The sequence below is a fragment of the Filicampus tigris genome, chromosome 6 (genome assembly GCF_054856515.1).
Source record: "Filicampus tigris isolate MCC_2025a chromosome 6, RoL_Ftig_1.0, whole genome shotgun sequence".
Lineage (NCBI taxonomy): Eukaryota > Metazoa > Chordata > Actinopteri > Syngnathiformes > Syngnathidae > Filicampus > Filicampus tigris.
The window spans coordinates 19939256-19967157 of record NC_141222.1 but is presented as its reverse complement, the minus strand read 5'-3'; the positions used below and the strand labels follow the sequence as shown (position 1 = coordinate 19967157).

The 27902-nt window shown below is 41.8% G+C and overlaps 3 protein-coding genes across 5 annotated transcripts; 2 read left to right on the top strand and 1 right to left on the bottom strand.

The window, feature by feature from the left end:
- The first annotated feature begins 584 nt into the window (after positions 1–584).
- Positions 585–8867, top strand: LOC147146153 (ubinuclein-1-like). 3 transcript variants are annotated; one of them, XM_086032589.1, is made up of 13 exons: positions 585–1571; positions 2458–2562; positions 2653–2745; positions 3880–4020; positions 4129–4220; positions 4268–4841; positions 4939–5009; positions 5812–5935; positions 6038–6162; positions 6249–6365; positions 6531–6674; positions 6755–6805; positions 7438–8826. In XM_086032589.1, the coding sequence occupies exons 1-13, from the start codon at positions 1347–1349 to the stop codon at positions 7937–7939; spliced, it is 2364 nt and encodes a 787-aa protein (XP_085888715.1). In that variant the 5' UTR covers positions 585–1346; the 3' UTR covers positions 7940–8826. The 3 variants fall into 3 exon arrangements, with proteins under 3 accessions (XP_085888715.1, XP_085888717.1, XP_085888716.1); XM_086032591.1 differs by having other exon boundaries at positions 1132–1571; positions 2482–2562; positions 7438–8867; XM_086032590.1 differs by having other exon boundaries at positions 1137–1571; positions 4280–4841; positions 7438–8825.
- LOC147146152 (uncharacterized) lies at positions 7089–18310 on the bottom strand. Its single transcript, XM_086032595.1, has 9 exons — positions 18248–18310; positions 18047–18156; positions 15856–15963; positions 12261–12426; positions 12103–12178; positions 11882–12020; positions 10705–11025; positions 9448–9678; positions 7089–9355 (listed from the first exon to the last, which is right to left on the bottom strand). The coding sequence occupies exons 2-9, from the start codon at positions 18054–18056 to the stop codon at positions 9288–9290; spliced, it is 1119 nt and encodes a 372-aa protein (XP_085888721.1). The 5' UTR covers positions 18057–18156; positions 18248–18310; the 3' UTR covers positions 7089–9287.
- gpr108 (G protein-coupled receptor 108) lies at positions 17033–26773 on the top strand. The gene is made up of 18 exons (XM_086032592.1): positions 17033–17650; positions 19108–19227; positions 19399–19449; positions 20813–20904; positions 20977–21056; positions 21521–21696; positions 21763–21825; positions 21900–22001; positions 22069–22202; positions 22285–22360; positions 23379–23452; positions 23534–23651; positions 23741–23871; positions 24669–24712; positions 24790–24839; positions 24914–24997; positions 25068–25189; positions 25742–26773. The coding sequence occupies exons 1-18, from the start codon at positions 17555–17557 to the stop codon at positions 25827–25829; spliced, it is 1701 nt and encodes a 566-aa protein (XP_085888718.1). The 5' UTR covers positions 17033–17554; the 3' UTR covers positions 25830–26773.
- The last annotated feature ends 1129 nt before the right edge of the window (positions 26774–27902 follow it).

Below are 27902 nucleotides of genomic sequence, written 5' to 3'. Positions count from 1 at the left end.
ACGCCCCCACAGGAAGAAGAAAATATTTCACGTCCCCCCCAATGCTCTGCTGTGACTAATCTGTCTATAAAATTGTTACAATTACCGGTACACCTCTGTGTAACATTGTACCCATATCGAAATTAAAGAAATAGGAAGAAATATATATCAACTTACAACAAAGAATAACATTATTAACATTGTTTATTGGCCTCTCTCTGCCTTTCTTTTCATCTGTGTTAAATATTTTTCTATGCTGTTTGTTCACTGCACTTCAAACAGTATATCCTGCTATGTCGTGTGTGCATATGCTCGGTGCTAAAAAAAAGCAACTACACTTTAGAGCAGGGGTGTCAAACTCCAGTCCTCGGGGGCAGCCCTCCTTCATGTCTTAGAGACTTAGAGGTTTCCTCGTCCAACACACCTTATTCAAACGATCAGGATCAAGATCAAGCTCTTGCAGAACTTGCTGATGAGCTGATCATTTGAAAGAGGTGTGTTGCAGCAGGAAGAGATGGAAAACAGGCAGGACAGCGGCCCTCGAGTACCGGAGTTCGACACCCCTGCTTTAGAGCTAACAATGAGCACACGCTAACAATGAGAACACCACTGCCACCTACTGTTGTGAATGTGCAATTACAATTGCTTCTAGTAATAAGCATGCTGCCTGGAATCACACCACGATCCCCCAGGGGGGCCCACCCCCACTATTTGAGAAGACGGTGTGAATGTAAATTTGAAAGGTTGTCTGTCTCAATATGTGCCCTGTGATTGGATGGTGACCTGTCCAGGAAGTAGTTCGCCTTTTCGGCCAAAGTGAGTTGGGATAGGATCCAGGATCCAGTTCACCCATGACCCTAATGAGGACAAGTGCTATAAAAATTGAATGGTTCAATTAATGTTCCAAATCCTTCCACTGTTTGTTTGAGGAAACGATGCAACCGTGACGTCGCACATGATGTCTTGGTAGGTCACAGCACTTACAAAAGGTGTCCAATCGTGTCACATACATGTCATCCTTAAGTAACTGGGGGGAGTGCCATGATGTGCTGTGATGTATTTTATAGTGCTCTCTTTTTTTCTTTCTGACTCAGCGGCACTGGCAGCCATTTTGAAAAGTGGGCGGGTGGAATCTCCTACTTGATGTAGGCCTACAGGTTAGTTAATTAGTTAGTTAGTTAGCTAGCACACTCATGTGAATTATGGGGATAATGGATGGATCCCAGTGGCCTAAATACAGAGTGGACAGCAATGTAAAATTAGCTTTCTGCTATGACTGAAGAGTGTCAGGCATGTTGTGCCGGTAACAGCACACCTGACACTATTTAACCGTTAACGACATCCACCCGGGGCCTTCTCCACGCGAGATGGCGCAGCCTCGGCGAGTTCAGCTCACCTCTTTGCCCGCTGACGTCCAGTCCTGTGCGGTCAACGGAAGCGTCCATGTCCCGAAATCGCCGCCAGAACGCGGTGATGCTTCCCGTCCAACAGCGGACTGCAAGTCGGGTTCCATCCGCCTGGTCGTCGCGTTGTTTGAGCCGGATGAGCGCAGCTTCACCGAGTTTAGTTATACTCAGCTGTTGGAAAACAAGGTAAACTGTGAAAGGTTTGGGCAATCTTAAAGTTGGTGGTGAAGAATGTGGAGTCACAAGTTTGCATCGTTGTTTTGTGATGCTTTAGCTCGGACATGTTTATTTTAATCACGTGGATCTGTGTAGGAAATTTGTGTGGTATTTTTGGATCCTTATCAAGAGATTTGTGGGAATGGGATGTGTTAACAATTTTTTAGATAAGTTTAGATAATCTATTTGTAATGTTCAAATAAGAAGGTATAATGTTCAGGTTTTTCCATTTTTGAAATTATGTAGAATCACATATAAAGTAGATGTGTGCAAATTAAAGGTCTTAATGTTGGTGAAAATTAGTCTGATAATACTGTATTGAAGGTGGCACCGTATGTGAGCAATTAGCAGATCTGCCTCACAGTTCTGAATTGGATTGTTCAAATTAGTGGCGGCGCCAGAACGTGGGTAATGGGTGGGGCTGGGAAAATCAGGGTGGGGCTGAATTTCCCTCACTGAGCACAATCCTCCTGTCCCGACACATCGTGTATTCAAATAAAATGACTAAATGAATATGAACTTCAGATCTCCCTTAGACAGCCACAATTATGCCATTCTTAATATGAATGTTCTCTCCCTGTGTGAGTTCCAAAAATAGACTAAATTGTCCATATGAGTGCCTGTAAGTAGATGTCAAGATTATTCAACAACTAATCGATTATCAAATTAATCGAGCAATCATTTAGAGACATTGTTGGAGTGCAGAAGTCAAATAGGCAATAGACAGACATGTAGTAAGTTTGAGGACTTAGAAGTTATGAAAACCTTTCAAATTTGCTGTTGAAATATGACCTTACAAAACGTACTTGACTGCTGATGGATGATAATCGGCAAGCACTATGATAAACGTTTTTAGAAGAGCAACATAAAAGATGTCCAGCCTAGGTCCAGATTTGAAGTGGAGGAGCAGAGGGAGAATGAGCATATGGCTGACCTTGCGAGGAAGATGGAGAGAAAATATGTGAGTAGCTGTCTAATTTCCTCTTTGTCATTGCCCTCCGAAGAAGTCGTCTTTTGGGCTGATGTGAACAAGCAAAATGTTTAATTGCAGACAGTCAAGAAAAAGAGAGACCGCATTCAGGACTTGATTGATATCGGTTATGGTTACGATGATGAGGATTCCTTCATTGACAACTCAGAGGCAGTGAGTGCCGTTTTCCCAAATGTGGCATTTGACCAACGTAATGAGAGCTGTATCACAAAGTCTGCCTATACAAATTTGTTAATGTTCATTTTTAATGGACACCGTCATTGAGTATTAATTTAATGTTTGCACTTCATCATACAGATTCGTTCCTAATGGTTTGTTTGCACATCAGGATGTTCCCTGAATTGAAATTTGACTATCAGAATTTATTAAGTCAGGTCTCACACAAAGGATATAAAAAGTAAATAAGATGTGTAAAATGTTTGTTTAATGTGCAACATGGCCTAAAAATGTATATGTATAGCACATATATCAACGTAATCCTTTCATGCCAACGGTAGAAATCAATACAAATGTAGTTTGTATTTTTAATAGAACCATTTTTGAATGGGTTAAAATATTTTTTTTAACAAGACAAAAACAAGGGTAGGCCATAGTGTAAAAATGAGAACATTGAACAGATTACTTAAAATTAAAAGTGCAAAATTGTGCAAACAAAAACATTTTATTCACTATAGTGGAACCTCAATTTAACAGCTCAATAGGGGCAAGGGGTCGTCCGTTAGTCCCGATTGTCTGCGGGGGAAGAGTTTTTATTCACCTATAATCAATGTGAACCAATAAAACGAGTTATCGATAAAATCGTCCAGCCTTATGTTTTACATTCACCTGATTTGTCCCCCCCTAGGGTGAACAATGACAATCATATCCAATAAAAAGTCATTTTGTGTGTTAGAAAATGCTCAAGCAGTCAAATGAGTGCGACACGTATTTTTGAGAACATGGAATTTACAAATGCATGAAACTTTGTGAAAACTTGCCAAATCAATGTGTTGGCAATTTGTGCAAAACGCTTTTCACCACAAAGCCTATTTAATATAATTTAGCTACGACTATAGTTACTCACATTGATATTTTCGAATTAGGTCAGTTGTTTGAAAGACTTTGTACTGTGCACTTTGGTGTTAGTTTTGATACAGCTCTTTAGTTGGATATCAATATTTTCTATTAAAACCTGTGAGTGTCTACTGTGCTACTGACTCACACCTTGTGACTCAAAATATTGGCATCGTCATGTCACCTGGATCTAACATTGTGTAATGTCTCGTCCCAACTTCGTCGACTCCACAGTACGATGAGTTTGTGCCGTCCTCTATCACCACCAAATTCGGAGGCTTCTACGTCAACACTGGCGTCTTGCACTTCCGCCAGGTTTCTGACACTGAAACGGATGACGGGACCACAGGAGAGAGAACGCCAGAGACCTCCAAGGTAGGCCAACAATCTCTTCACTTAAACACGCAGTTGCTGCAGTGACACTTTAAGGCTTATTCGGATAGCCCAAGTTGCCATGTGATAAGACTTGCTCCAAATGTACAGAAACGTGAACTCAAAGACGGTCAAGAGATGCCAAAGAGGAAAAGATGCAGAAAAGTTCTACAGGATAAAAACGACGTCAATGCAAATTCTAGGTGAGGCTTTTAAAAGTTACGTTTACCATGCGTGTGACGTGCTGTAGTTTTTCTCGCAGAGTTGCATCTCAGCTTGGAGCGAGGGATGAGCTGATGATGATGAAGAAGAAGAAAAAAAAAGCGTCCGGCGTTCTGAGCGTCACCAGCATGCTGAAGAAGTTCCGGCGAGAAAAGGAGCTGGAGCGGAAGAAAATGGCGAGAGCTCATCAGCGCACGGCGAGCGCTCCGCTAACTCCTGTGCCACAGTGCCCGGCGGACGCGGGCGGCGGCGGGGGCTCGGGATTGGCCGACCCGCTGCTCAGCTTGATCGGATCCACAGACGAGCAGGCATTTCTCCAGGCCGCCAGCACGGTGGAATTTGACATCGACTTGGACTGTTTGTTGGATGTCGGCGACGAGATATCAACACCGCAGTCTTTAATGGAGGCGCCACCTCCAAACCAGCCCAGAACTGACCATCCCCACTTACCTGGAGCATCCTGTGATGCAACACGGCCTCCAAGCAAAAAAATGACCCAACCACAAAAACCTCATTCGGAGTCTGTGTCATTTCTTCAGTGCACAACCCTGCCCGAGGGACTCCCACCTTCCCTGGAGGACAGCATCAAGAAACTGATGCTGGTAAAGTGCACAATTGGCCTCAGACACGATGATGTCACAGCATGTTATCGGCACTACAGTACGGATGTACACCTGAACGCACTTTTTTTTTGTGCAGGCAGCCAAGACCTCGGAGGGAGAGTCCAAACTCAAGTTCTTCACCCCGGAAATCAATTCTGTCCTGCTCGAGTGAGTCACGCAATTTACTCTCATTCTGTACTTGAGTAGAAGTACAATTACTTGTTTAAAAAAACTTTGGGAAAAGCACTCATACCACATCATGAAAACTGATTCCCAATCTGTCATGTGACAGATCATGCAAGTAGACTCACTTTTTTTTTTAATCAGCACTGTTATAATAGTTCAACTGAATGACAAATAAAAAAAATACACTTGCCACGCCATGAACAAACTTGGTATGAGCGCTCTATGGTGGCAGTGAACTCTATTAAACTCAAGAGTCTTCATGCTGAACGCTTAGGTTTACTGTCGGTACTGTCACTAAACGAATCCCTCTAAAATAGTGGGGCGAGCTGCCTGACAGAAAATAATTGAAGCGCTGCATTAAACATAAAACAAAAAGCTATACCTTGCATATTTAAGAGAGACGGTTTTACCTTATGAAACAGTATGCTTAGCTTAATGCTAACAAATAATGCAAAACATAATTGACATGCTAGTAATTCGTCTGTAGTGTGAGTTTTAGAAGCAAAGGATATTTTAAGAAACAGTGTAGCTAGACATTTAGATGATATAACAATACTGCTCTTTATCCTTTGCCAAAAACAACTGTTCCAGCATTTTACTGAGTCACTTAGAGTAGTAGAATGTCCATTCTTCATTTATCCCCCCAAAAATGCTCTGTGCAGCACGTATTGCACACAATCAAAACCACCACTGGTTCTATGCCGTCCCATTTCCATCCATGCTTCAAACGACCCAAAGATGACCTTGTGTGTACTTTTCACTTGTGCCCTATGTTCATCTTCAGCATAGAGTCTCAATGTCGTGAGCACGGCGGCCAGTTGCGCTCCCGGGTGTACACGCACCTGTCGTCCTTCCTGCCCTGTAGCAAGGAGACGCTCCTGAAACGTGTCAAGAAACTCAAGCTTGCAGTGAGTAGCTTGATTGAACCACACTTTATTTATTTATTTATTTATTTATTTTAAAAACTGAGTATTGTTTTGTTGACCGCCCTCCCCACCCCCGGCACCAAGGAAGGCCTTTCAAACGTGGAGGATCCCATGCAGAAGCTGAAGGAGGCCATCGGGCGAGCCATGCCCGAGCAGATTATGCACTTCAACCAACAGTGTCAAGAATATGAGCAAATCAAGACCCTGAGGTGACTGCTTTTAGAAAAGTCTCCCATTTTGTTGAATCATTGTGACAAGTAATTCTGACGCACAAGACGGTTATGTTGGTTTTCAGAACGATGGAGGATAGGAGTGACCTCAGGCAAGGTGGCCAAGGGAACAATGTGGAGGAGAAGGGGGCAAAAAGAGGAGGTGGTCCCAAAAAGTTGTTCAAATGGAACGAGGAGATCAGGTGATGAAATGAAAATGGTTTGGCTGTGCAGTATTTATGTTCCGAGCAGTTGTGCGGACAGCACTGAACAATGTTGAAGTCATCAAGTAGTCTGTTGACTTAACTATCATCGACTTAGCAAAAAAAAAAAAAGTCAACTCTCGATTGTGGCAATTCTGCCTGCAGAGAGGTGTTGTGTCACGTGCTGAGAGAAAAACTTTCAGTATTTCAAAGCGAAAGTGAAGAGAGGCAGCAGCTGGAGGAGTACCTCAAGGCCGTATTGGTCAAGGACATCAAACCTCTCTGGCCTAAAGGCTGGATGCAGTCCAGGTATGCGATGAGTGCCACTACTGTTTAACATTAATCAGTCGGTTCTACTTTTTTGCATAAAATCATGCCTGTGACTTCAGGGTGCTGCTTAGGGAAAGCAGGAAGATATTGGGCCTCCAGCTGACGTTTCCGTGAGTACATCAAATGTCCAGTCGTAATGACCGATGTTTTTTTTTTTTTTTGGGGGGGGGGCTGATTCTGATGTATAGTTGTGATAACTGGGAAATTGGCAGATTACAGGGAACCTAATAAGAAATTAAAATTGTTCACGCTGTTTAGACCTTTTTGATGCTAAGAGCTACTTGGGTACTGATAAATGCGAAGAGTTTGCCGTTTGATACACACTTCTTATATTTGCTCACATTACTTTGAATTGGCATGTATTAATTCATGTGAAGAGATTGAACACACTGATTTCCCACAATCGTCAACAATGATTTAATAAGTTCAGAAACCGATGGAATATCAATATACAACACAATTTTTATACATTTCTGCAAGTGTTTACATTTTCAAATAATCACTTCTACAACATTCTTAGGAAATCACAACGTCCCATCACTAGTGAGCTCATTTTTAGAACTGGCCCGCTACTCATGTCACCATGTTGGCGACCCTTGGTTTAGATGTTTACAAGTACCTTGAAAAAAAAAAAAAACACACAAAAAAAACCCCTAATAATACAAAATTCTGACTATCGAAAGAGTTACTATCAGCCAGCCAGTTAATTCATGCAATGAAACTTTCCCCTATATTTTAACAGAGCAAAGAGATCCAGATCAGAAAAGAAGCAGTTATCAAGCAATGCTCCATCGGTGTCTGATCAAAACACCGAACCACTGCCACTCAAAGTACAACTTCATGAGGCAAATTCACTGGTTGAAGCTTCAAGCGCGTCCTACGTGGTCACAGAGGATGCCGAAGTGATAGTCTTGGATTCCGATTCTTCACCAACACCCTATGATGAACCGCCAGAGCTCCTCACTGACCAGGCTACGGCTCCCTTGGGCCCACAGGTTCCCTCACATGACCTCTTTGCGGCCGCTATCGCCAAATACAAAAGTTCTCTTCAGCAATGGAGTTTGAGTGCGGCAAATGGGAGCTCTCCGCTTCTGCCGCCGCCGCCACCTCAGTGCAGCCCAGTCACCTTTCCAGAAGCTGGCCTGCTGTGTCATGCGGTCCTGCCTAAACTACAGCTAGACTCAACGGGTGCCTCTGCAAATTTTGGACCAGATCTACAGATGAGCTCTGATACCATTGAATGAACTCTCCCATGTCTTGCTTGCGCGAAGTAAATCAAAGATTTATCCATTCAAGAGCTCATATTAGACGTCACTTAACTCCCTTCACACACATCCCATGAGTGTTTCCATGGAGATGGACAGTAGCTGCAGTCAAACATTGTTACAGCCTAGGCATATAGTAGCTCAAAAAAAAGTTGAAAGCTTTTTTTTTTTTTTTTTTTTTAAATGTTTGGGTTTTTTTTAAGATTGAATTGAAAAAATAAAGATATCGCATGATTGTCTCCACAGAACATTGAACTATATTCCCACTCAAAAATGTTGAATATATTGAGTATGAACGTACACCATGCATGTATTGCCTTAACACTGACATATTGCAGTACTTCAAAAATTAGAGTATATTTTTTTATATAAATGAAAGATTTGTTTGGTGCAAAGACTATATAGTACTCAATTGTGGAAATATACTTTAGCGTTAAACGTTTTTTTACCATTTCAGTTTTCCTGATTATGATGGTCAAAGCTAAAATGCGAGTGATGTAGGTCAAGTGTCTATTAGTGGTTATCTGGTGCGCTTGCAAGTTAATTATTACAATACTCGGCCTAAGGCTGCTAGTTGGTGGCTAGCGCTACGTGGAAAATCCTGCGATGACCCAGTAGGATATATTTGAACCACCGGAAGCTTGAAGTGAACATATTTGCCTCAAACATGTTGAGGCATATGAAGGATTCTAGATTAAGGAGAAAACATTTTTCAGCTGGGCATGGTTTCATGCATTCAGCAGACATACTCACAGCAGTTGAGAGCAGATACAGTTGCTTTTTTTTTTTTCCCAAGGCACATATGTACTTGCAGAATTTTTTTTTTACCAATCCAAATTTGGCAGGGTTTCCAACAACTCTGTGGTGTGTCAAATTTAGAAGACTCACTTTTCAAAGATTGTAACTGGTTTTCAGTCTCTTCTCGAATCATCGCAACTAATTTCCATTGCGGGATGAAAGTATCAATTGTTTATATTGTCACTGTGGGAACTCTACTTTTTTTCCTTCCTTACAGCTAATAAACATTCTTCTAGATGCATTTTGAAGTTTAAAGCATGGAGCAAAACATTTATTGACAGTTTTGACATTTTTTGAAACAATTAACTTTTAGTACATGACTAGTGACATTTTGGGGTTGTAGAAGTACCTGGACAGTAGTTCTCTTGAGCTGGAGTTGGAAGAAAAAAAAATCATCGTAATGGGCTATGACCAAAAAAAAGTGAACACGAGACCAAAACTCCCTGACAAATACCCCTCCCAGCAGGAGATGTTTGTCCCAACAGCAGTGAGACTTGAATCACAAACCCCATTGGGTTATTTTTAAGCTTTACAGCAAGTTCAATGTCAGTGCAAGCAGGGCTGCCAGCAAGAAATGTCTTCTATGCGTGCTTTTGCCTATGAAGGGAAGACATTGACATATTAACGCTCTTAATCCGAAGAGCAACACTTACGATGCTCCATTGTAAAGTAGCAAAAACAAAATTTACCTCTGCTGGTGACCACCTCTACCTCCACTGTCACATTCCTCTGTCCAAAGAGTCCCGTGGCCAACACAGTGTATTTGCCCGCATGCGCTCTTGTCGAGTGGGTGGGCGGGATCACCCGGCGGCCATCTTTGAGCCAGATGACCGATGGTTCGGGGTTTCCCCGAACTTCGCAGTGCAGGCTTTCGCCCATCTTTACCCGCAGCTTTGAAGGACAAAGCAGTTGCGGGCCAACTGTGGGAAGGAGAGGACGATAAGAATTCTTCAAAACGGTAAGAATTTTTCATGGTTCTTCGTTACAGTTGCTATTGGATTTATTATTGCGAATATGTCTTGACCAGCTGTTTGCTGGCCATCTCCTGAGTTGTTTAAATTCTCCCTATAGGTACAAGTGAATGCATGAACATGTCAAGAATAAATAGTCATTCTTTTGCTTTGTCACTATATTAGCTTTAATTTTTATTTTAAAGAAAAAATTGAAATGTCAATTCCCTTATCTTTTTATTTCCAGTTTCAAAATTACATTACTGTTGAAGTAATATGTTGCCTTCCCATCCCACCTCCCGCATAAAAGGAAGAGAAAGTTGAGAGTGGTAGCTGTTTACAGTGCTACAGTTAATGTATCAGGGTAGCAGGTTGGGCTGCATCAGGGATCAGCGCTAGGCACCGTCCTCTTTGTAATAGTGATGGATAGGCTGACAGGTCTGTTTAGACTGACCATGATTTTTGCAGATGACATTGTGATCTGCAGTGAGAGCAGGGTAGGGAACGTTTAGGTGGAAGATTAGCGCAAGTAAAACATAATTTATGTGCGTGAATGAGAGGCTGGATGAGGAAGAGTGAGGCTACTGGGAGAAGTGAGTTTTGAGGACTTTTAAAAACTTGGGAGTCAACAGTCCAGAGCAACGGCGCGTGTGGTAAGGAGGTGACAAAAACGGACGCAAGCAGGCTGGAATGGGTGGAGGAAAGTGTCATGGGTAATGTGACGTAAGTGTCTCTGCTAGGATGAAAGCGAAAGTTTCTAAAACAGTGGTGAGACCAGCCATCATGTACAGATTAGAAATAGTGGCTCTGGAGAAACGACAGGAAGCAAAGCTGGAGGTTGTGGAAATGATGTTGAGGTTTTTCTTTAGCAATCATCTTGATGCATAGGATAAAAAATGAACTCATCAGAGGGACCATGTCTGCTATTCTGTCTTGACCTTTGTCTCTCACCCATACTCTCTACTGCGGTATATAAATCTTTTGTCTTGCACTTACAAAGGACAGTGGTTTCCGATGCAACCGCCACACGCTGCTGTGTTCCCGTTGGGTGCAGTTGTAGTTCGGCCTCACACCAGTAGTCGTCACCATCGTCTTCTCTTCTGGGCACGATGTCTAGCGTGAAGACCTCAGTCACGGGTGTCTCCTCCATCACGTATGAATGTTGTCGAGCCAGTTGGGTTTGGCTTCTGTAGAAGGTCACAAAGAGTTTGCGAGCGGGGGCGACGTTGTGGACGGTGCACCGTAGAGTGTACTGCCGATGCTCCAACAATGAGCCCGTGTGGTTCACGAAGCTGAGGGACACGCTGTCTGGAGGTTCTGCACAAAGCAGGAGCAAAGGATGGAAGAGTCAGCCTGAAGCATATAGAACCCAGACCTCCTTCATTGTATGCTTTCACCCATCATTTTTGTTTTCCTTTATAAATTAATGAAATAAATGAAGGAATTATTAATGCTTTTATTGTGAAACAGGAAGGTTTTGTGGGAAATAGATTTAGCTTAGCATTTCAAATTAAGCTAATGGAGGAGCTTTCCTGCTGTTTCAAATTGAATCCCCCCAGATCGGGTTGGATGGTGGGGGGATCCTCATGGTTGATATCAACCATGTAGGCTGTCATATTTAAAAATATAAATGGAGTTTAATAGTGAAACAATACCTTAAAGAGGGAGTCAACCCAAACATATTTTTTCAAGAATATGTTCTATGCAAGCCCACTAGTTGAAACAAGGCATTCTGATAAATATTGCATTTGTGGAATAAGAGTTAATCCCCCCTTTTTCAGCCATCTTTGGGAGTGGCCATTTTGTCACTTCTGTCGACTGAAAATGACATCACAACTGCTCGGGGCTCAGGGAACGAGCAATCACGACTCAGCTTCAGAAAACAGGTCATGATTGGTCGTTACCTGACAGAAGTGACAAAATGGCCGCCCCCGGAGATGGCTACAAAGGGGTGGATTTTGCTGCTTAACTCATATTCCACAAACACAATATTAATCAGAACGCCATGTTTCAACTAGTCGGCCTGCTGGGAACATATTCTCGAAAGAAATGCGTTTGGGTTGATTTGCCCTTTAAATATAAACACATGTTGCATGGAAATTGGTTAGGTATGTAGCAGCCATTTTGTTTAATGTCTGTACTGTGTATGTACATTAATTGTATTAGAACGTACTGTAAACAAGGACCGGGAGATGAAGGTGACAGGGCCCTTCCAGGTTTGACGCCGCATAGCACATGGGTGAAATACTCCACTCTGTCATGTGCTCCACTCTCCACACTAGAAAGCTATCCATGGTGGGATCTGGTACCACCTAGAATGCCGTCAATCACATCTGTAAAACTGTTCAACAACCAATCACAGTATAGGTTAGATGGAATGCTGATGGCTCTCACCAGTGTGGCCACCCATCCCAGCAAATAAAGGTCCTTCATGGGCACAGAGCAATTGACTTGGACTGGATCTCCAAACCTAAATCATACACATAGAGTAATTGATCATTTGTGCCACCGGTTACGGTGAATGTTGTGCAGAATTTGGAGTCCGGCCTTACCTGACCACCAGGCTGGAGGGGGTCAGAGTGAGAGGGCAGCGGGCTCTTTCCACCAAATCCACCTGTTCTCCGCCAACTGAAGGGCTGCTGAGCAAGGGCGATGGCAGCACCGTGGAAAAGGGGGGAGAGATTTGGGTGGTGGCGAGGGAAAGAGGAGATGAGGTAGCTGTCAGAGGGAGGAAAATCAAACAAAGAACATAAAAGTGATTAGGAAGTTCAGTGGGGACGACTGGACCCGACTTGCACATTTTTCGAGATACAAGACACCGTTTGGATTTGGGTTTTTTTTTACTCTGACTTTCAAGCACAGACTCGGGATACGAGCCCTGTATGATGGCAGTGAACTCGACTCACTTTACAATTAGCAACACTTCAGCAAATGGTGAACAATGCAAAAAGTGGCTTCGCCTGCAATGTGTAAACATTGCATTTTTCAGCAACCTCACACACGTACACTGTACTCGTTTAATTTTAAGTGAAATAAAATGCTGTGTCTAATTCATTTTCCGTTGCGGCTGGAAATCAACATATGAGTCATTGTTTCGCGAGGCAGACAAAGGTCAATTGAATTCTGCCATCTCGTGAAATCGGACTCTTTTTAGATGATCTATTGTGTACCATTGTTTTATTGCAGGCTGAATACACCCAATGTGTTCCTCTAAGGAAGGAAGGACACCCTGCCCAACTCCAAAGAACTGGCTCCTCTTTTCTACTACCATTGTTCCACTGGACCCCAAACGCCTTCTCCTCCCTCCTCATGCTGATGATTCTGCTTGTGTATGAGATTTTGTGTGCCTCAATATTTCCTATGGTTCTGGGAAACATAAATCAGACAAGATACTTTACAGGGACTCAACATTTTTCTGTTTCCACTTTAAAATTATCAACTCAATAATTTGCCAGGTGCTGCGCTGTGCTGAAAACAGTTGGCTGGCACTACAGATGAAGACACAACATTTCTTATTGAAAAGAAAAGCCCACAATGATTAACCCTTAACTTAATGTTTTCTTGTACAACCTTTTGAGGGAATAACTGCAGTCAAATGATGTCTGTGACTCTCAGTGAGCTTTTAGCTCGTCTCGGCGGGTATTTTGGCCAACTCCTCATGAGCAAAGTGCTTCAACCAAAATAAGACTTTGTCCTAGCCTGCATTTCGGAAAATTCCAGTCTCATTACTTCGTTATTTAGTGATGACTACGTTTTTAATTCTTTAAAAAAAAGGGTAACAGATTCCGCCTGTGCTGTGTACACAAAGAAAACACTGCACTTACTGTGAACAAACAGCAGCCTCTGTTATGTTCTGTGGCGCCTTGCTAAATCTGACACCCTCAAGACCATCAATGTATTCTAGATCAAAATGTGCTCCCTTACATCAGAACACTTGGTCTCAGTCATAGGTCATGGATCTAAACACACAGTTGCCCATCTATAGTATTCTCCTGTTACAGACAAGTTGAAAATATAATGGAGAGGAGCGAGCAAGATTGTATTACGCGCGCTTGACATGTAAATACCACGACTTGCGACTGACAAGACTCTTGGATGTGTGTTGAATGTTGATGATGTCATCGTATACTACTCTGTGCAAGCAAAAATGGCTTTAGAGGGAAAGTCAACCCAAACATCTTTTTCGAGAATATGTTCTATGCAGGCCCACTAGTTGAAACAAGGCAACATTACTATCTGAGTTAAGCAGCAAAATCCACCCATTTTTAGCCTCTCTGCGGGTGGCCATTTTGTCACTTCTGTCGACTGAAAAAATGACATCACAGACCCTCAGGGCTCAGATAACAACCAATCTCAACTCACCTGTTTTATGAAGCTGAGCTATGATTGACCGTTATCTGAGCCCTGAGGGTGTGTGATGTCATTTACAGTCGACAGAAGTGACCAAATGGCCACCCTCAGAGATGGCTAAAAACGTGGATTTTGTTGTTTAACTCATATTCTACAAACACAATATTAATCAGAATGCTGTATTTCAACTAGTGGGCCTGCATAGAACATATTCTTAAAAATATATGTTTGGGTTGACTTCCGCTTTAAGTACATGTGACTATGGTACGGGCAGCCCTCTCAGCTCAGCGGCTGGCTAGCTTGCGCGGGTAATGCGGTGCGCAGCCGAGGTGATGATAATTTTGGTATCTCCGCATTAATTTGCCTAGTATTGTGTTGAAAACACTACACTGGCGCACAATAGCATGTAGACCTCCGCCAAGGATGATAGAATTCTATTTTTGGATCATTAACTTGAATTCTTAGTTTGGCTACCTGGAGGATGAGAGGTTCAGAAAATGGATGGCTGGAACATGGATGGATTTCAAATTAACACTTCACACCATCTAATCACCATCCGATTTCACCTTGCTAATCAGTGAAGAAAGCTGCTGATGATAATTAAAATTATATGGCAACCAATTCAGGCTCCGACCCGCCTTCTGCCCAAAGACAGCTGGGATAGGCTCCAGCACGCCAGCTACCCTGGGGAGGATAAGCGGTTTGGATAATGGATGGATGGATGATTAAATAATATGACACAAGAAGAGCTACCGTATGCTGCTACGAGTTACGTATGTCTGCTATGCTCTTACATACTTTATATGCTGTGGTGTTAGGTGTCCTCGGGTGGGTCCCTTGAAAGATGCCATATAAATAAAAATCATGATAATTATTATAATTGTACTATTATTTTACATAAATTGATAATTATTTTTTATTTTAATTTACAAACTAAAGTTGCAATGTCCTGACATATTGTTTATTGTTTTTACATTTATCATATATTATACTGCTGTATCATAATCAAAAGGCATATTTTTAAATAGAAATAATATTGAAGCACAAAAATGTTGTATTGTAAGACAATAATATACAATTATTTTTAAATATTATAAACAATTTATAATCATCTTGCAGTGTAAAATTATATATATTATACCTCTATGTAATTATTTGGAAAATATTGTACATTGATATACTCTTACTGAAAAATAAAATCTTGTAGCATCCTATAATAATTTGCAATTACTGTACTTTGAAATAATATTAGCAATTTAAAAGGATTTTTTCTTGTAACATATCATATACTGTTTTATCTGTCAAGATCTGCCTTTTGTTGATTTGGTTTCACTTTTAGTTTTTGTCGTTTTCTTTCACCCATTTCTGTCTCGTAATGTTATTGTTTCCAACAGCTCGTCAACCCGGTCTCTCGTGTTAACCAATCAGCTCCTTTCAACTCTTTGTGTCTTGTCCCGGTGTTTCTTGTTGTCCCATCAATTGCTTGTATTTAACGTTCCTCTTTCTCCCCTTGTTGGTTCGATGCTGGTATCGTGCAATACCCAATATTCCCCACTACTGTATCGTGCAATACCCAATATTCCCCACTACTGTAATACCGTGCAATACTCAACATTCCCCACTACTGTTAGTCTAGTTTTATTTCTATCCAATGCTGTTCCTTACATTTCACTACAGCACTGGGACGGCTTTGTACATCCAAATCAATATATTCTCAGTAGTTTTGGACTTCTCACGTCTCAAATTTTGTTCATGGGAGCCGTCCCAGAGTCCCAGCCCCCTGTTGATGTTACTTACCTGAGCAAAACAAGTGAAGCAGCAAAATGACCTCGATCGACCTTGAGGCACACATCCTTAATGTACTTCTATATCTCCGGTGACGTCTCTGGAGCAGCAGCAGCAATTCTGCATCAAAATACAGTGCGTAAGTACAGTAACTTGGGCAGGCGGCAACGCCTCACTGTGAGACTTTAGAGGGACTTCGGGCTTTTATGGGACAGCGTGCGTGTGTGTAAGTGTGTGTGTGAAGCTGATGATCAGGCAATTCCTTTGCTTCGGCCTCTCAAAGGCACCATGGGCGTTCTCTGTTGGTATATCGTGGGAGGAAGGAAGGGAGGGTCAAGAATAATGGTGTGGAGTGCAGCAACACTGGGCAAGAAGGCATGGAGCTCCAGAGTAGCCAATGTATGTGTGTGAAAATCCGAACTCCTAAAATGATCAAGATATACACACGAATCTGTTATACCAGTGCTTAGATATTTTAATTGATCAAAGATATTTTATTATTCTAGATTTCAATGCCAATGTTCAATATCCTTGAGAATAAAAAAGTTATTTGGTCTTTAAAAAGGATTTACTCGATTTAAGATGCTCTATCATAATATCAGCATAAAAAAACATTGATATTATTCATTGTGATAGTTTTGGGGAAGATATACAAAAACTATTTTGACGGGCCTATAGGTGAGTGACCTATGCCCATCAAATATAGAGTGGAAATAGCTGTGGATGAAAAGATGATAAGAACGACTGACAACTTCTTGAGAGTTAAGGCCCAATATGTTTAAAATTCATAACCAACACGTTGACACATCACAGCACTTCAAGCACCTATACCTTTGAGTAAGTGTCTTGTGGAATTGTGACTCAAATGAACTGAATGATGACCAGATTGTTTTTTAATCATTTACCAGTCAATATCACCAAATAAAACAGGCAGCAATTTTGTTTAAAGGAGTGAATCTATAAAACGGTGGTGTTTGTGTTAAAAAGTACGTTATTTTTGCCAAATTTAGTGCTTGTATCAGTCACCAAGAGAAAAAAAGTCATGGAAAAGTGACCATATAATGTTAAAGTTGTTATTTTTGTAAAATTACTATAACGACAACTAGCTGTGGAACTCAGTATAGTGTAGGTTCCACGTGTCAGACTTGTTACACTCATATGACGTCATCATCCATCGCAACCGGGGGGACGTGGAGCCGGAAGTTGCTGTCGGTCAACACCGCGAGTCACATGACAAAAACTGGCTAGACTCGTTCAGATAGCACCGCTTGAAGAAGTAAAACTCGATCGGCTTGTTAGGAAATAATAAACATTATTTATTAAATACAGTAACACATTCATCAATTTAACAGCACCTTTGTTGTTTTGTCGCTTGTGATGTCACAAACGTGACGAGGACTGATGACATCGACGCCCATTCCTTGCTGAATGTTTGGCATAGTCAAACACCAGGAAGCGAGATGAGCTAATTTGCTAAATGCTAGGAGCCGTACGTTGCCGTTGCTTTGTCGACGCGATGAAAGCACAGCAAATCAGTCCATTGGTGTTTGTTTGACAACACGACGCGATTCGACTTCAATTTCGACGGCCATCATCGCTCTACGTTGCCCTGGTGTGTTGTTGTGAGACCGTTAGCAACAGGGTAGGGGGGGCTGCCAGCCTCTCCTTCCATCGTTTTGGCTCGTAGCGTAGCTTCTCTTTTTGCGGGAATATGGCCGTAGCGCACCGAGCTGGCGTCGTGGCTGCATTACTGCTCGTCTTTCTTCTGGATGGTAGTAAGGCAAGGATACACAAACTCAATCTGAAGGTAAGTCAGCAAACTGCGGCGAACCACAGCCGCGTTAGCTCGGGCAGCTAGCACGCCTGTATATTTAATAAGCCTCTTAGTTTTATTCAGCGATGGCACGTGTTTGTTTTCTCATTACAACATTCATACCACACACCAGCGAACACAAATGTCACAAAAAGGTATATTAGCTGACATAATGACTATGTATTGTCAATTTCCTCACAAAGTTACTTTGTGTAAATTCTGGGCCTGCTAAGTTCAACTCAAAGCAGGTACATCTAAAAATAAAATCTGTAAGAAATTTAATATTTTTGTCAGTCATCTCAGAGTTCAACTATTGTTTTTTATGGATTCGTCTACATGGAGTAGTTCAAGTTTGTATTTCTTGTGTTTTTATGGTGATGGCTTACTGACTTATAGTCATCTGCGTTGTTCGGTCCGATTTCTTTCATCTTGTTGCTGGCCAATCACAATACCATGGTCCAGCTTTTTGAACCTTTGGCAGTGTGGACAGGTGCCAAGCCCTGTTTGAAAATAAAATGTGGAAACATCACACTTCACTTAAAGGGAGAAATCACCCCACAAAATTCTTATACAAGAAAATGTTCTATGCACCTTAATTACCTTAAACAAGGTATTCTGATTAATATTGCATTTGTGAAATATGAGGTAAGCAGCAAAATCCGCCTGTTTTTAGCCATCTCGGGCCATTTTGCCACTTTCTGTCAACTGAAAATGACATCACAGTTACTCAGGGCTCAGGTAACGACCAATCACGGCTCACCTGTTTTCTGAAGCTGAGCCATGATTGGCTGATTAGTAGGGATGGGACGAGTTCTCGTGCTACGAGATCTCGCGGGATTAGAACGAAATAAAGCCAATACATTAACATAAAACACTATATACAATTGAGTTACAGCCCCACGAGCACAGTTGGATTTTGTCAAAGTATTGAGTAAGAGGAAAGATCTCAGCTTTAGCTGTCATTGCAGCAATAATTGAGAGCATGTAACGAAAGTGACTCCTGTTTGCATTTGCAATTTAGAGCTAGATGATTAATTTTCTTGCAGTCGGTTCGATAAAAAACATTTTGAAAACTGAAAAAATTACATTAGGTATTTTTTTATATTCAAAATTTAGCAAAAATCTCGTCTCGTTCTCACTGACTCAATCTCGTGAGACATCTCGTCTCGTGGGATTTTTGTCTCGTCCCATCCCTACTGATTAGAGTTTCACTGTCTGAAATGACTGACAAAAAAAATGTGATTTTTTTTTTTTATTTTAGAAATACCTGTAAAGTACAATGGAGTTATATGTAATATGGAAATGCTGTAACATGGTGCTTGCGAAACTTCGGGGCAATCATGGTTGCCTTTTTTTTCCCCCCCAGCCTGAATGAGCACAAACAAAGTGACTGATATGGAGTTGTTTGTGCGTCACAAGTGATTGTTGGTTGTTTTTATGTGTATCACCAGAATGAAACTCGCTTTTTCGTCCACCTCAACACTTTTGGCTTTTATGCGAACGGCACTCTGGACGTGAACCTCCACTCTCTGCGCCTCCAACAGCAGCTGGTCAACTACACCGCACACCCAGTAAGGAAGCTTGACAATGAGCTGTCTTCAACAACAGTTGCAATGGCAGGCTGTTTTGTTCAACAAGTTGTGTTGTGCTGGGGAAAAGGAATCACATGTGCTGTATGATTGCCATCTGTCTTCATCATGTGATTCACTACACATGCTCTCTTTCTGTCTTTTTCATTTCAGGTGGGGTTCAGCCTCTCCAGGGCCCGTGTGAGTGGAGTCTTGTCTTACACAGTGAGTACCCCGATCCCATCACATAATTTTCAGCATGACCGTCACATGTATATTCTGATGCATTTCATTGGCTTAGAGACCGAGAATTGGATTTTAAAAAGAAAATGACGAATATGCTCTCCCGGCTTTAAAGGGAGAAACACATAACATTGCTTCCAGCTTTAGTGGTAGAAACGCGCTTGTGCGATCCCGGCTTTAATGGGTTAATATATGTTTGTAGACGTTGACGATATCGATGACTTTGTAACAGGATAGAGGATGGTAATTACACTTGATTTTTTTTTTTTTTTAATCAAAAATAGCGCTTCTCTTCCACCGACACTTTTTTTCACTTATTTTTACATTTTTGATTGAAACAGTAAATAATAAACTCAGGCCTGTGTGAAAGCCACGTCTAAACTCTCAAATTCTTTTGGAATGATTTGCTACAGGGGCTGAAAATTATTTTGTAGGTGTTGAAATTCTGGGAAAACTTCAGGTTTTAAGAGGGTGATTCAAAATTCGACCTTAGGCTTTAGAGACATGTTTAGCCAGGTGCTTTAAGCCTTGATGCGTTCATCACCAAAAAGGCCACCATGTTTGCACAGTCTCTTTCATTGTGCTCCCTCTGTCTTCCTTCTCCTCTGTGCATAACTGCTCACCCCTCCCCTCTCTGCTCACGGGGAAGGAGAGAGAAAAAATCTACTATCTTCCAATTAACTACAAAGAGACTGCTTTTTTACTCCACTCTGCAAGCAGCCAATCATATGCCCTGGTTAGAGTTCCCTCAAAAAAGAGAAAACTCATAACCGGTGACTGACTCTAAGCGGTTATTGAAGGATTGACTTTAAAACACCGGTAATTGGCCCAAGCCTAAACCACACATTACCTTGCCTTACAGTGTGAGTTGAGTGACGTCACAAACGAAAAGAGGAGCTATGTCAAATGTGTCCATCTACGAGCACAGTGGTTCTTAAACAAGTCAAGTCAAAACTATTAGTCTAAACGCGGTCTTCTGATTAATATTGCGTTTTTGGAATATGAGTTCAAAGTCAAAAAAATCTGCACATTTTTGTCCATCTCAGGGGGCTGCCATTTTGCCTTGTACTGCCACTTGCTGTTGACTGAAAATGATGTCACAGTGCCAAAGGGCTCAGTTTGCCAACATCATGGCTCTCCTGTTTGCATAACGTCATGTGTCGTTTATAAGAAGCCATTCAAACATACAGTATATGGTTTAATATCTCTTGTTGGTGGTGTGTTTTTATGAAATACATTGTTCATTGTTCCTCGTGACTTGCAGGGTTGTCTTTAGACGGCAGTGATAATGTAACAGTGATTCATTTGTTTACATCCTCTACCCCCCCACTCCCACCTTCCACAGGCTGAAGAGACGGAGACATGCCCTCTCACACTCACTAAAGTCACCAACAATGAACCTCTCATCCTGTTTCTCATTGACATCAACAGTCTCAGGTGGGTGTGGTGGTGGGTGTTGAATGGCATTGTGAGAGGATTTCTAATGTTGTCCATGCTCCCGCTGTGTAGTGTCAACGTACGTGTCCTCGGAGACCAAGACAACATCTTGACCGGCAAACTGAAGGCCAATGTGCAGACCAAAGAGAAAGGTCCGTGTCTTTTTCACCGTCACTTATATTTTAGCTTAATCAATTTTACAGGGGTTGGGAGGGTGTACTGAGGACGATGTTGTGGGTAAGGGACATGCAACAAATATTTCAGGGCTCTTAATAATATAAATGTCCAGAGGGCTGAATTAAAGAAAGGAGCAAGCCTGATGTGGCCCATGGGTCATACTTTGCCGTTCCTGCTTTGGTTGCTCACAGAACTGAAGTTTCAGCGCGAAGTCGGAGTTGTACTTTGTGATGTTTGAGTTTTAGTGATTCCACTGTATTTCTTTGTCTTGTCTTTGTCTTCTATTCAGTTTTGAGTCAGCTTTTTAGGTGCCATACTGCTATGGTTGCTAGCCGAACAGAAGGGTGTTATTTTGTTGGCCTTAATTTAACTTGCTCAATAAACATAAATGTACTGCTATCTGCAAGCAGTTCCAAATTGGGATCTTTGTGTGATTCAGGTCAGAGGTCCGTCCGAGAGGCTCCTGCTGAGACTCCAGCTAAGCCGGCGGAGCAGGTGAAAGACGGCGATAAGACGTCTGACAAAACAGCAGATGAGGTGAAGGTGAAAACAAATGCAGAGCCTGCGGATCAGACGAAGGAAGATCAGACGGCGCAAAAGACGACTGAATTCCAGGTGACTTTTGGCTCCTCCCGCGTCCGTGACATGGTTGTAAGAATGCTCTAACGTGTTTGCGTTTAGTTGGCGTCCACCAAACAGCTGACACTAGCTTTGGAGAAAGTTAATGACACTTACGGCTTCAACGTAAGCGCACCTTCAACACATCACCACGTGACATTGCATTTGATTGGCCCTGAGCACCTCCTCCTCTTCCACAGTTTCACCTGCTTTTGGGTCTGCTGGCCGAAGGACTGTACAACTTAAACTTCTACTACTGCCAGAACATGGCGCCTGGCATCAACCTGCCGTACTCCTTCACCGTGAGTTTTTAGTTTTTAGTCTTGTTTTAAATCTTTAATCTTAAATCTCTCACTTTAACATTCGCAGTTGGAGATGACAGAGAAGAATCCCGGAGGGTTCTTGTCGGCGGCCGAAATCCCGCTCTCGCGCCTCTACATCGGCATGGCCGGAGTTTTCTTCGCCGCCGCCATGGTGTGGGTGTACACGCTGATGAAGCACAGGTACGGGAAGTAACTGAATGCAGGCCTCTCACTTAAGGATGGCTTGGAACGATCGCCAATGTTGGCTGTGTTGCGTCTGCAGGTACAGCGTCTTTAAAATCCACTGGCTGATGGCGGCGCTGGCCTTCACCAAGTCCACGTCGCTGGTTTTCCACAGCGTGAGTCTAAACCACGGCACCCACTACCTGTGGCCATGTACACACAAAAAATAAATGAATAGAAAAATGAGTGGTTTTATTAATTGGTAAACCCTTGATATGACTTTATTATTAAATAATAAAACATAGTAAAAAAAAATGTTCAAATTTTCTATGAAATTGAAGTTTAACCTGCGTTTAAAAAAAACTTTACATTTATAAAAATAAGACAATTAATTTCATACATGAGCTTTTGTGGTTAATTTATGTATTTATGTCAGTATTATTGTTCAGCTATACAGACGAAGAATGTTCCAACAATTGTAGTTTACTTATGTGACACCAAGTGATGTGTTGTATAATTTTGCACTTGACAAATACTCCATATATTAAAAAAACAACAACTCAAACTCGTAAAAGCTAAAGAAAATCATTTTAGAAAAAAGTAAAAACTAGCAAACCCGCTCTAAAATCTAAGTAAAACTAACTTAAGAAAAACAAAAGTTAAAATTAAATAAAAACACCTTCTAATGAAAAACAAAACAAACCAAACCATTATAACCTTGAAGAATACGTATTAATATTTTGTCGTGGAAAATGTCTGGCCAGTGTGGAATTTTAAGAATTTATATGTGAACATGAAAACCAACCATTTGGGTTTAAATTGTGCCTTTTCTGGATCTGACTTTCTTCAGGGTTCAGATGGCCTTTTCCCAAAGGCGTTAGAGCACTCTTGCTTTTGCTTGTGGTTGACAGTAACTTTTTTTCCATGTTTTTGTACATACATTTATCATTGTAAAGTTAAACAAATACTAAAGGACAAAGTTGTTGTTAGCATTAAGAGACCAAAAACCTTTTTTTTTTTTAAATTCATAATGTATTTTTCTTTAAATAATCGGCTGATTAATTGGTTATTTGAATTATTTAATCAATTATAATGCCAAATATGGGAATTGGCAAGTAAATCAATGTTAGCATTGTGTGGACATTGTCGCTTTTCTTGAGTTCTTCTCATGTGACCTTTCTTGTTGTCTTTCAGATCAACTATCACTTCATCAACACAGAGGGGCATCCCATCGAAGGCTGGGCCGTCATGTATTATATCACTCATCTGTGAGCCTGCCGTCTCATTTTGTCCACGTCTGTCCCGAGTGTGTTGGCGTATTACAGCTTTCTGCTAACGCCCCCTCCCAGGCTCAAGGGGGCACTGCTGTTCATCACGCTGGCACTGATCGGCACCGGCTGGGCTTTTGTCAAGTACATCCTGTCTGATAAGGAGAAGAAAATCTTCATGATCGTCATCCCCCTGCAGGTGAAACTTGTCGTGCAAGGTCCGTGCAAGGTCCTGAAGTCCTTTTTATAGTTGCTGTTGTTGACCTGCTTGCGTGTTCACACCTGCAGTGCCTGGCAAACGTGGCCTACATAATCATCGAGTCCACAGAGGAAGGCTCCAGTGAGTACCCCCTGTGGAGGGAGATCCTCTTCCTGGTGGACCTCATCTGCTGCGGCGCCATCCTGTTCCCTGTCGTCTGGTCAGTTTTCAGCGTCCTGCATTTAAAAAGAAAAAAAAAAAAAAAAAATCAGTGCTACAGCAGAGCATTACTATTATCACTGTTCGTACTTAGTGCTTAAAAAACGTGCACAGCGTAGTAAAAAAAAAAAAAGCAATGGCGATTGATTAATTTAAGTGGATAAAACTCAACATATTGAATAGTAAATATTAAAAAATAAATCAATCAGTCAAGAACGTGTTGATTTCATCCCATTTATTTACATTATGAAATTTGCGTCAGTGAACTCCGGGCCGCCGACACAGACATGCAGGCCACTGTTAGTTGAAGCCTTTTAGTTCAGCTATGAAGTATTTACATTCCGGTGCATTCCAAGATGAGCAGCAGGATGTGAAGCGTGATCCTAATGCCTTAGCCACTGCTGTTCTTAAAAAAAAAAAAAAAAAAAAAAAAAAAAACATTGTTCCAGAAATTTCCATTGTCAATATTTGAGAAAGGTAGCCAGGTACCATCTGCAAAGGTACCCAACTGGCAGAGCTAAACACACGGCAGTCTGTTGAGTGGATGACAGAGCAATCACTTTTTGATATGGGGAAAGAAGACAAGAAAAAGCGCACAAAATGGTGAATGTGCTCAGCTCTTTACTGTGTCCTTTTGCACTGGCATGTCACCGTGTCACACAACTGTGATGCCACGCTGTTTACATATCTCAAGCTAGCTTACACAGCTACCACTCTACTTGGTGGAAATGTGATGAGTCAGCGTTTGCCCTTAAAACTAAAACCCTGTCGTGAAAGTACTGCCCATTTATTTTGTAGGTCCATCCGGCACCTCCAAGAGGCTTCGAGCACAGACGGAAAAGGTGAGCATCTTAAATGAGTCTGTCAAATGAATTGCAATCAACCGAATGATGAATTTGATTTTGACTTTGACCTCCAGCTGCCATGAATTTGGAGAAGCTCAAGCTCTTCCGTCATTACTACGTCATGGTGAGATTTGTCCTTCAACTTAAACCTCGTTTCTTTTCTCTCCTGTTGCCTGATTCGTTTTCTTCACCTTTCAGATCGTTTGTTACATCTACTTTACGAGGATCATCGCCATCCTGCTCAAGGTCACCATGCCCTTCCAGTGGCAGTGGTGCTATGAGGTACCTTTTAAAAGAAAACAAAATGGCGGCGGTGGAATTTTTAATGTTGGTCTTCATCCTCCCTCCTCAGTTCCTGGTGGAGGTATCCACTCTGATCTTCTTCGTGTTGACGGGCTACAAATTCCGGCCTGCCTCCAACAATCCTTATCTCCAGCTGCCCCAGGATGAAGAAGACGAGGAGATGGATGAAATGTAAGCCAGCGTCACCAGTGTCAAAACGCACGTGTGCAATTTAATGACATCCAATACAAGACGAGTAGCAACAATTCTGCCTTGATAAACATAATAATTAAAGTTGTTCTTGTGTACGTTTTTCATAGCCTAAAAATGCCCAGTGCAGTACAAAATTCTTGCAAATGTAAGAACACCTTGATACTGTTTGGGAACTACTAAAAGTTTATCCAAACTTACGTCGTTGGTGCTTTAGAGGATAATGCCGCGCCTCTGCTATTGCTATTGAAGTTTGCAGTCGCTGACGGTAGCCCGCTTAAAATCAGAGGCGGACCGGCCTATAGGCGGGTACTAAAAATAAAAAATCCAATCCATTTTGGATTAAGGCTGTCACAAAATGTGGAAAAAGCCATGTGAATACATTCTTGATGCACTGTAATTAAGTGCTTGGCGGAGGTCTGTATTGAATTTGACTAGACTGTACACTGCCAGCTCAGTCTTTTGATGTCTACAGCCATCAATGGCAGTCAAGGTAACATTCCGATTCACTGACTTGATTTTCCATGTGTGCAGTGTGACGGAGTCGGGCGCTCTGGAGGGCATTTCCAAAGTCAAGAAGACGTCTAACGGACGCGAGCGGCAGAAAGAGGCTACCTTGTGAGCGGGTGGGGGTGTGGGGCCTTCATTTGGGGAGGAGCGTCACTTGACCAGCTGGCACGCACGCACGCACATGGACCAAGGCTTCTTCACCAACCACTGCCACAGTCTCCCCATTTCAGATGCTCCTTCCCACTGTCTGGCTATGCAAACAGACTTCTTTGTGTCTTTGGACAAACAAATGGACGGACGGACGAAAGCCTGACATTGCTCTCCAAAGACCATTTTAGCTTTTCGGATGTGTGTGTGTGTGTTTCTATTTAACAAGGTACTTGTGCATCAGCCTTCCTCTATGGTGCGTGTGCAGGTCCTGAGAACACAAGAAGCTCCCCCACCCACAACACATGCTCAGGTCCCCCCCCATTTTTCCTTGGCCAATTGCAACATTCAGGCCTCACTGATTGGTGGAAACTACCATGTTAATTTTTGGACATGTTTCAGGTTGTATATTTCAGTAGATTTGCGAATTGGTCGAGTTCAGTATTATGTTCTCAAGGTGAGCCCAAATTAATGATCACAAGCTCGACCACCTTTTTGGTTGCCCCCCTTGCCCCTTTTCAATTTGGTGCCATTCTGAAACCTGACCAGATTGCTTCTGTCTGCTTTTGTTTTTTTGCCTACTATATATGATATGATGCTTATTTTATTGATAAGTATTGACAAATTCTTGGTATTGAAAGGTGTGTAGTGAGTGTAAATAATGTGAGACAGAGAATCCTCGCAATCCCGCCAGAAGGAACACTAGAGTGTGCTTTCAGTTACTTTGAAATAGTGTGAGTGCAAGCCAGGACTACTGACATGACCACACACACTCCAGTGCACGTGTGTCTGCTTTGTGTGAGGACTCTATCGTTGGTAATGAATATGAATAAACTTTACTGAAGTTTTTTTTTCTTTTTCCCCTCCCATGTCTGTGACCTGTCAATAATAAAGCTGGTATTCTGGGCATGTCACCTCTCATCTTGTCTTATGGAGATGCTAAATTCTCAGTAAGTGTTATGTGCGGTGTGTTGGAATTATCAAAATGGAAGTCAAGTAAAAAAATTGGTGTTATATGTGGCTGACAAAATGGCTGCCTGCTGAGATGGATAAAAGTGGGTGGATTTTGCTGCTTAATTCATATTCCGGGTCGCTGATGGTGTAGTGGTTCACTCGCCTGAGTTGTGTGTGGGAAGCCTGGGGTCGGTTCCCACTCAGTGTCTGTGTGTGTGCCCTACGACTGGCTGGCGACCAGTTTAGGGTGTAGTCTGTCTTTCGCCCATTGTCAGCTGGGATAGGCACCTCCCCACGACCCTGCACTGGATAAGCGGTGTGGAAGATGACACATGAGACAGTTCCAGCACCTACTGGTGGTTAGTTTATTAGTGCAGTTTAATTTGATGCCACTTTAAGATCCATGCTAATCGCCAATAGGAGCTCATGACTGGCCAAGCCTATTTCTTTGTGAATGCTGTTAACCTGTTACGTACAAAAACAGAATATTGTCTTGTTTTTATGAGCTTTTTTTTTTTTTTTTTAACACAATATTGTGAGCTTTTTATATATCACCAACCTCCCCACAATATCGTGATAATTACCAAATCGTGAGGTTCATATTGTGATATTGTATCGTGACATCCCTACTTTTTATTAGTCTTAAACATTGTAAAATGCTCACCATTTGGAATAACTTCAAATCAGAGAACGAAACGTACTCCTGTAGCCGCCGATTGAAATTGAAATTTGAACCCACAAGAATGATTGTCGTACAATTACACTCTGAACTGACTTTTTTCTGACTTTTGTACGTTAGTAACTCTCAGTTAGGTTTTAATCAATTTTTGCTTAATTAAAAAATGTTTTTAATTAATTTAATATTTTCGGAACACTGATGAAAATAACGGCTTCTGATATATTACAGGATATAGTAGTATTTGTAATACCTATTGGGCTACCCTAGCTACAGCATTATCATTGTGTTTTATGTATATTTGTCTATAAAATATAAATGATAAAAGTATTGTCTATCTATCTATCTATCTATCTATCTATCTATCTATCTATCTATCTATCTATCTATCTATCTATCTATCTATCT

Coding starts and splice junctions, on each gene's coding strand:
- LOC147146153 (XM_086032589.1), top strand. CDS start 1,347: ATGGCGCAGCCTCGGCGAGTTCAGCTCACCTCTTTGCCCGCTGACGTC. Junction 6,163..6,248: donor GAGCAAATCAAGACCCTGAG/GTGACTGCTTTT, acceptor GTTGGTTTTCAG/AACGATGGAGGATAGGAGTG. Junction 6,675..6,754: donor AAAGGCTGGATGCAGTCCAG/GTATGCGATGAG, acceptor CTGTGACTTCAG/GGTGCTGCTTAGGGAAAGCA.
- gpr108 (XM_086032592.1), top strand. CDS start 17,555: ATGGCCGTAGCGCACCGAGCTGGCGTCGTGGCTGCATTACTGCTCGTC. Junction 22,002..22,068: donor ACCTGCCGTACTCCTTCACC/GTGAGTTTTTAG, acceptor TAACATTCGCAG/TTGGAGATGACAGAGAAGAA. Junction 25,190..25,741: donor GACGAGGAGATGGATGAAAT/GTAAGCCAGCGT, acceptor CCATGTGTGCAG/TGTGACGGAGTCGGGCGCTC.
- LOC147146152 (XM_086032595.1), bottom strand. Junction 11,026..11,881: donor TCTCCCGGTCCTTGTTTACA/GTACGTTCTAAT, acceptor TGCTTTGTGCAG/AACCTCCAGACAGCGTGTCC. Junction 9,679..10,704: donor ATCGGAAACCACTGTCCTTT/GTAAGTGCAAGA, acceptor TCCTTCCCACAG/TTGGCCCGCAACTGCTTTGT.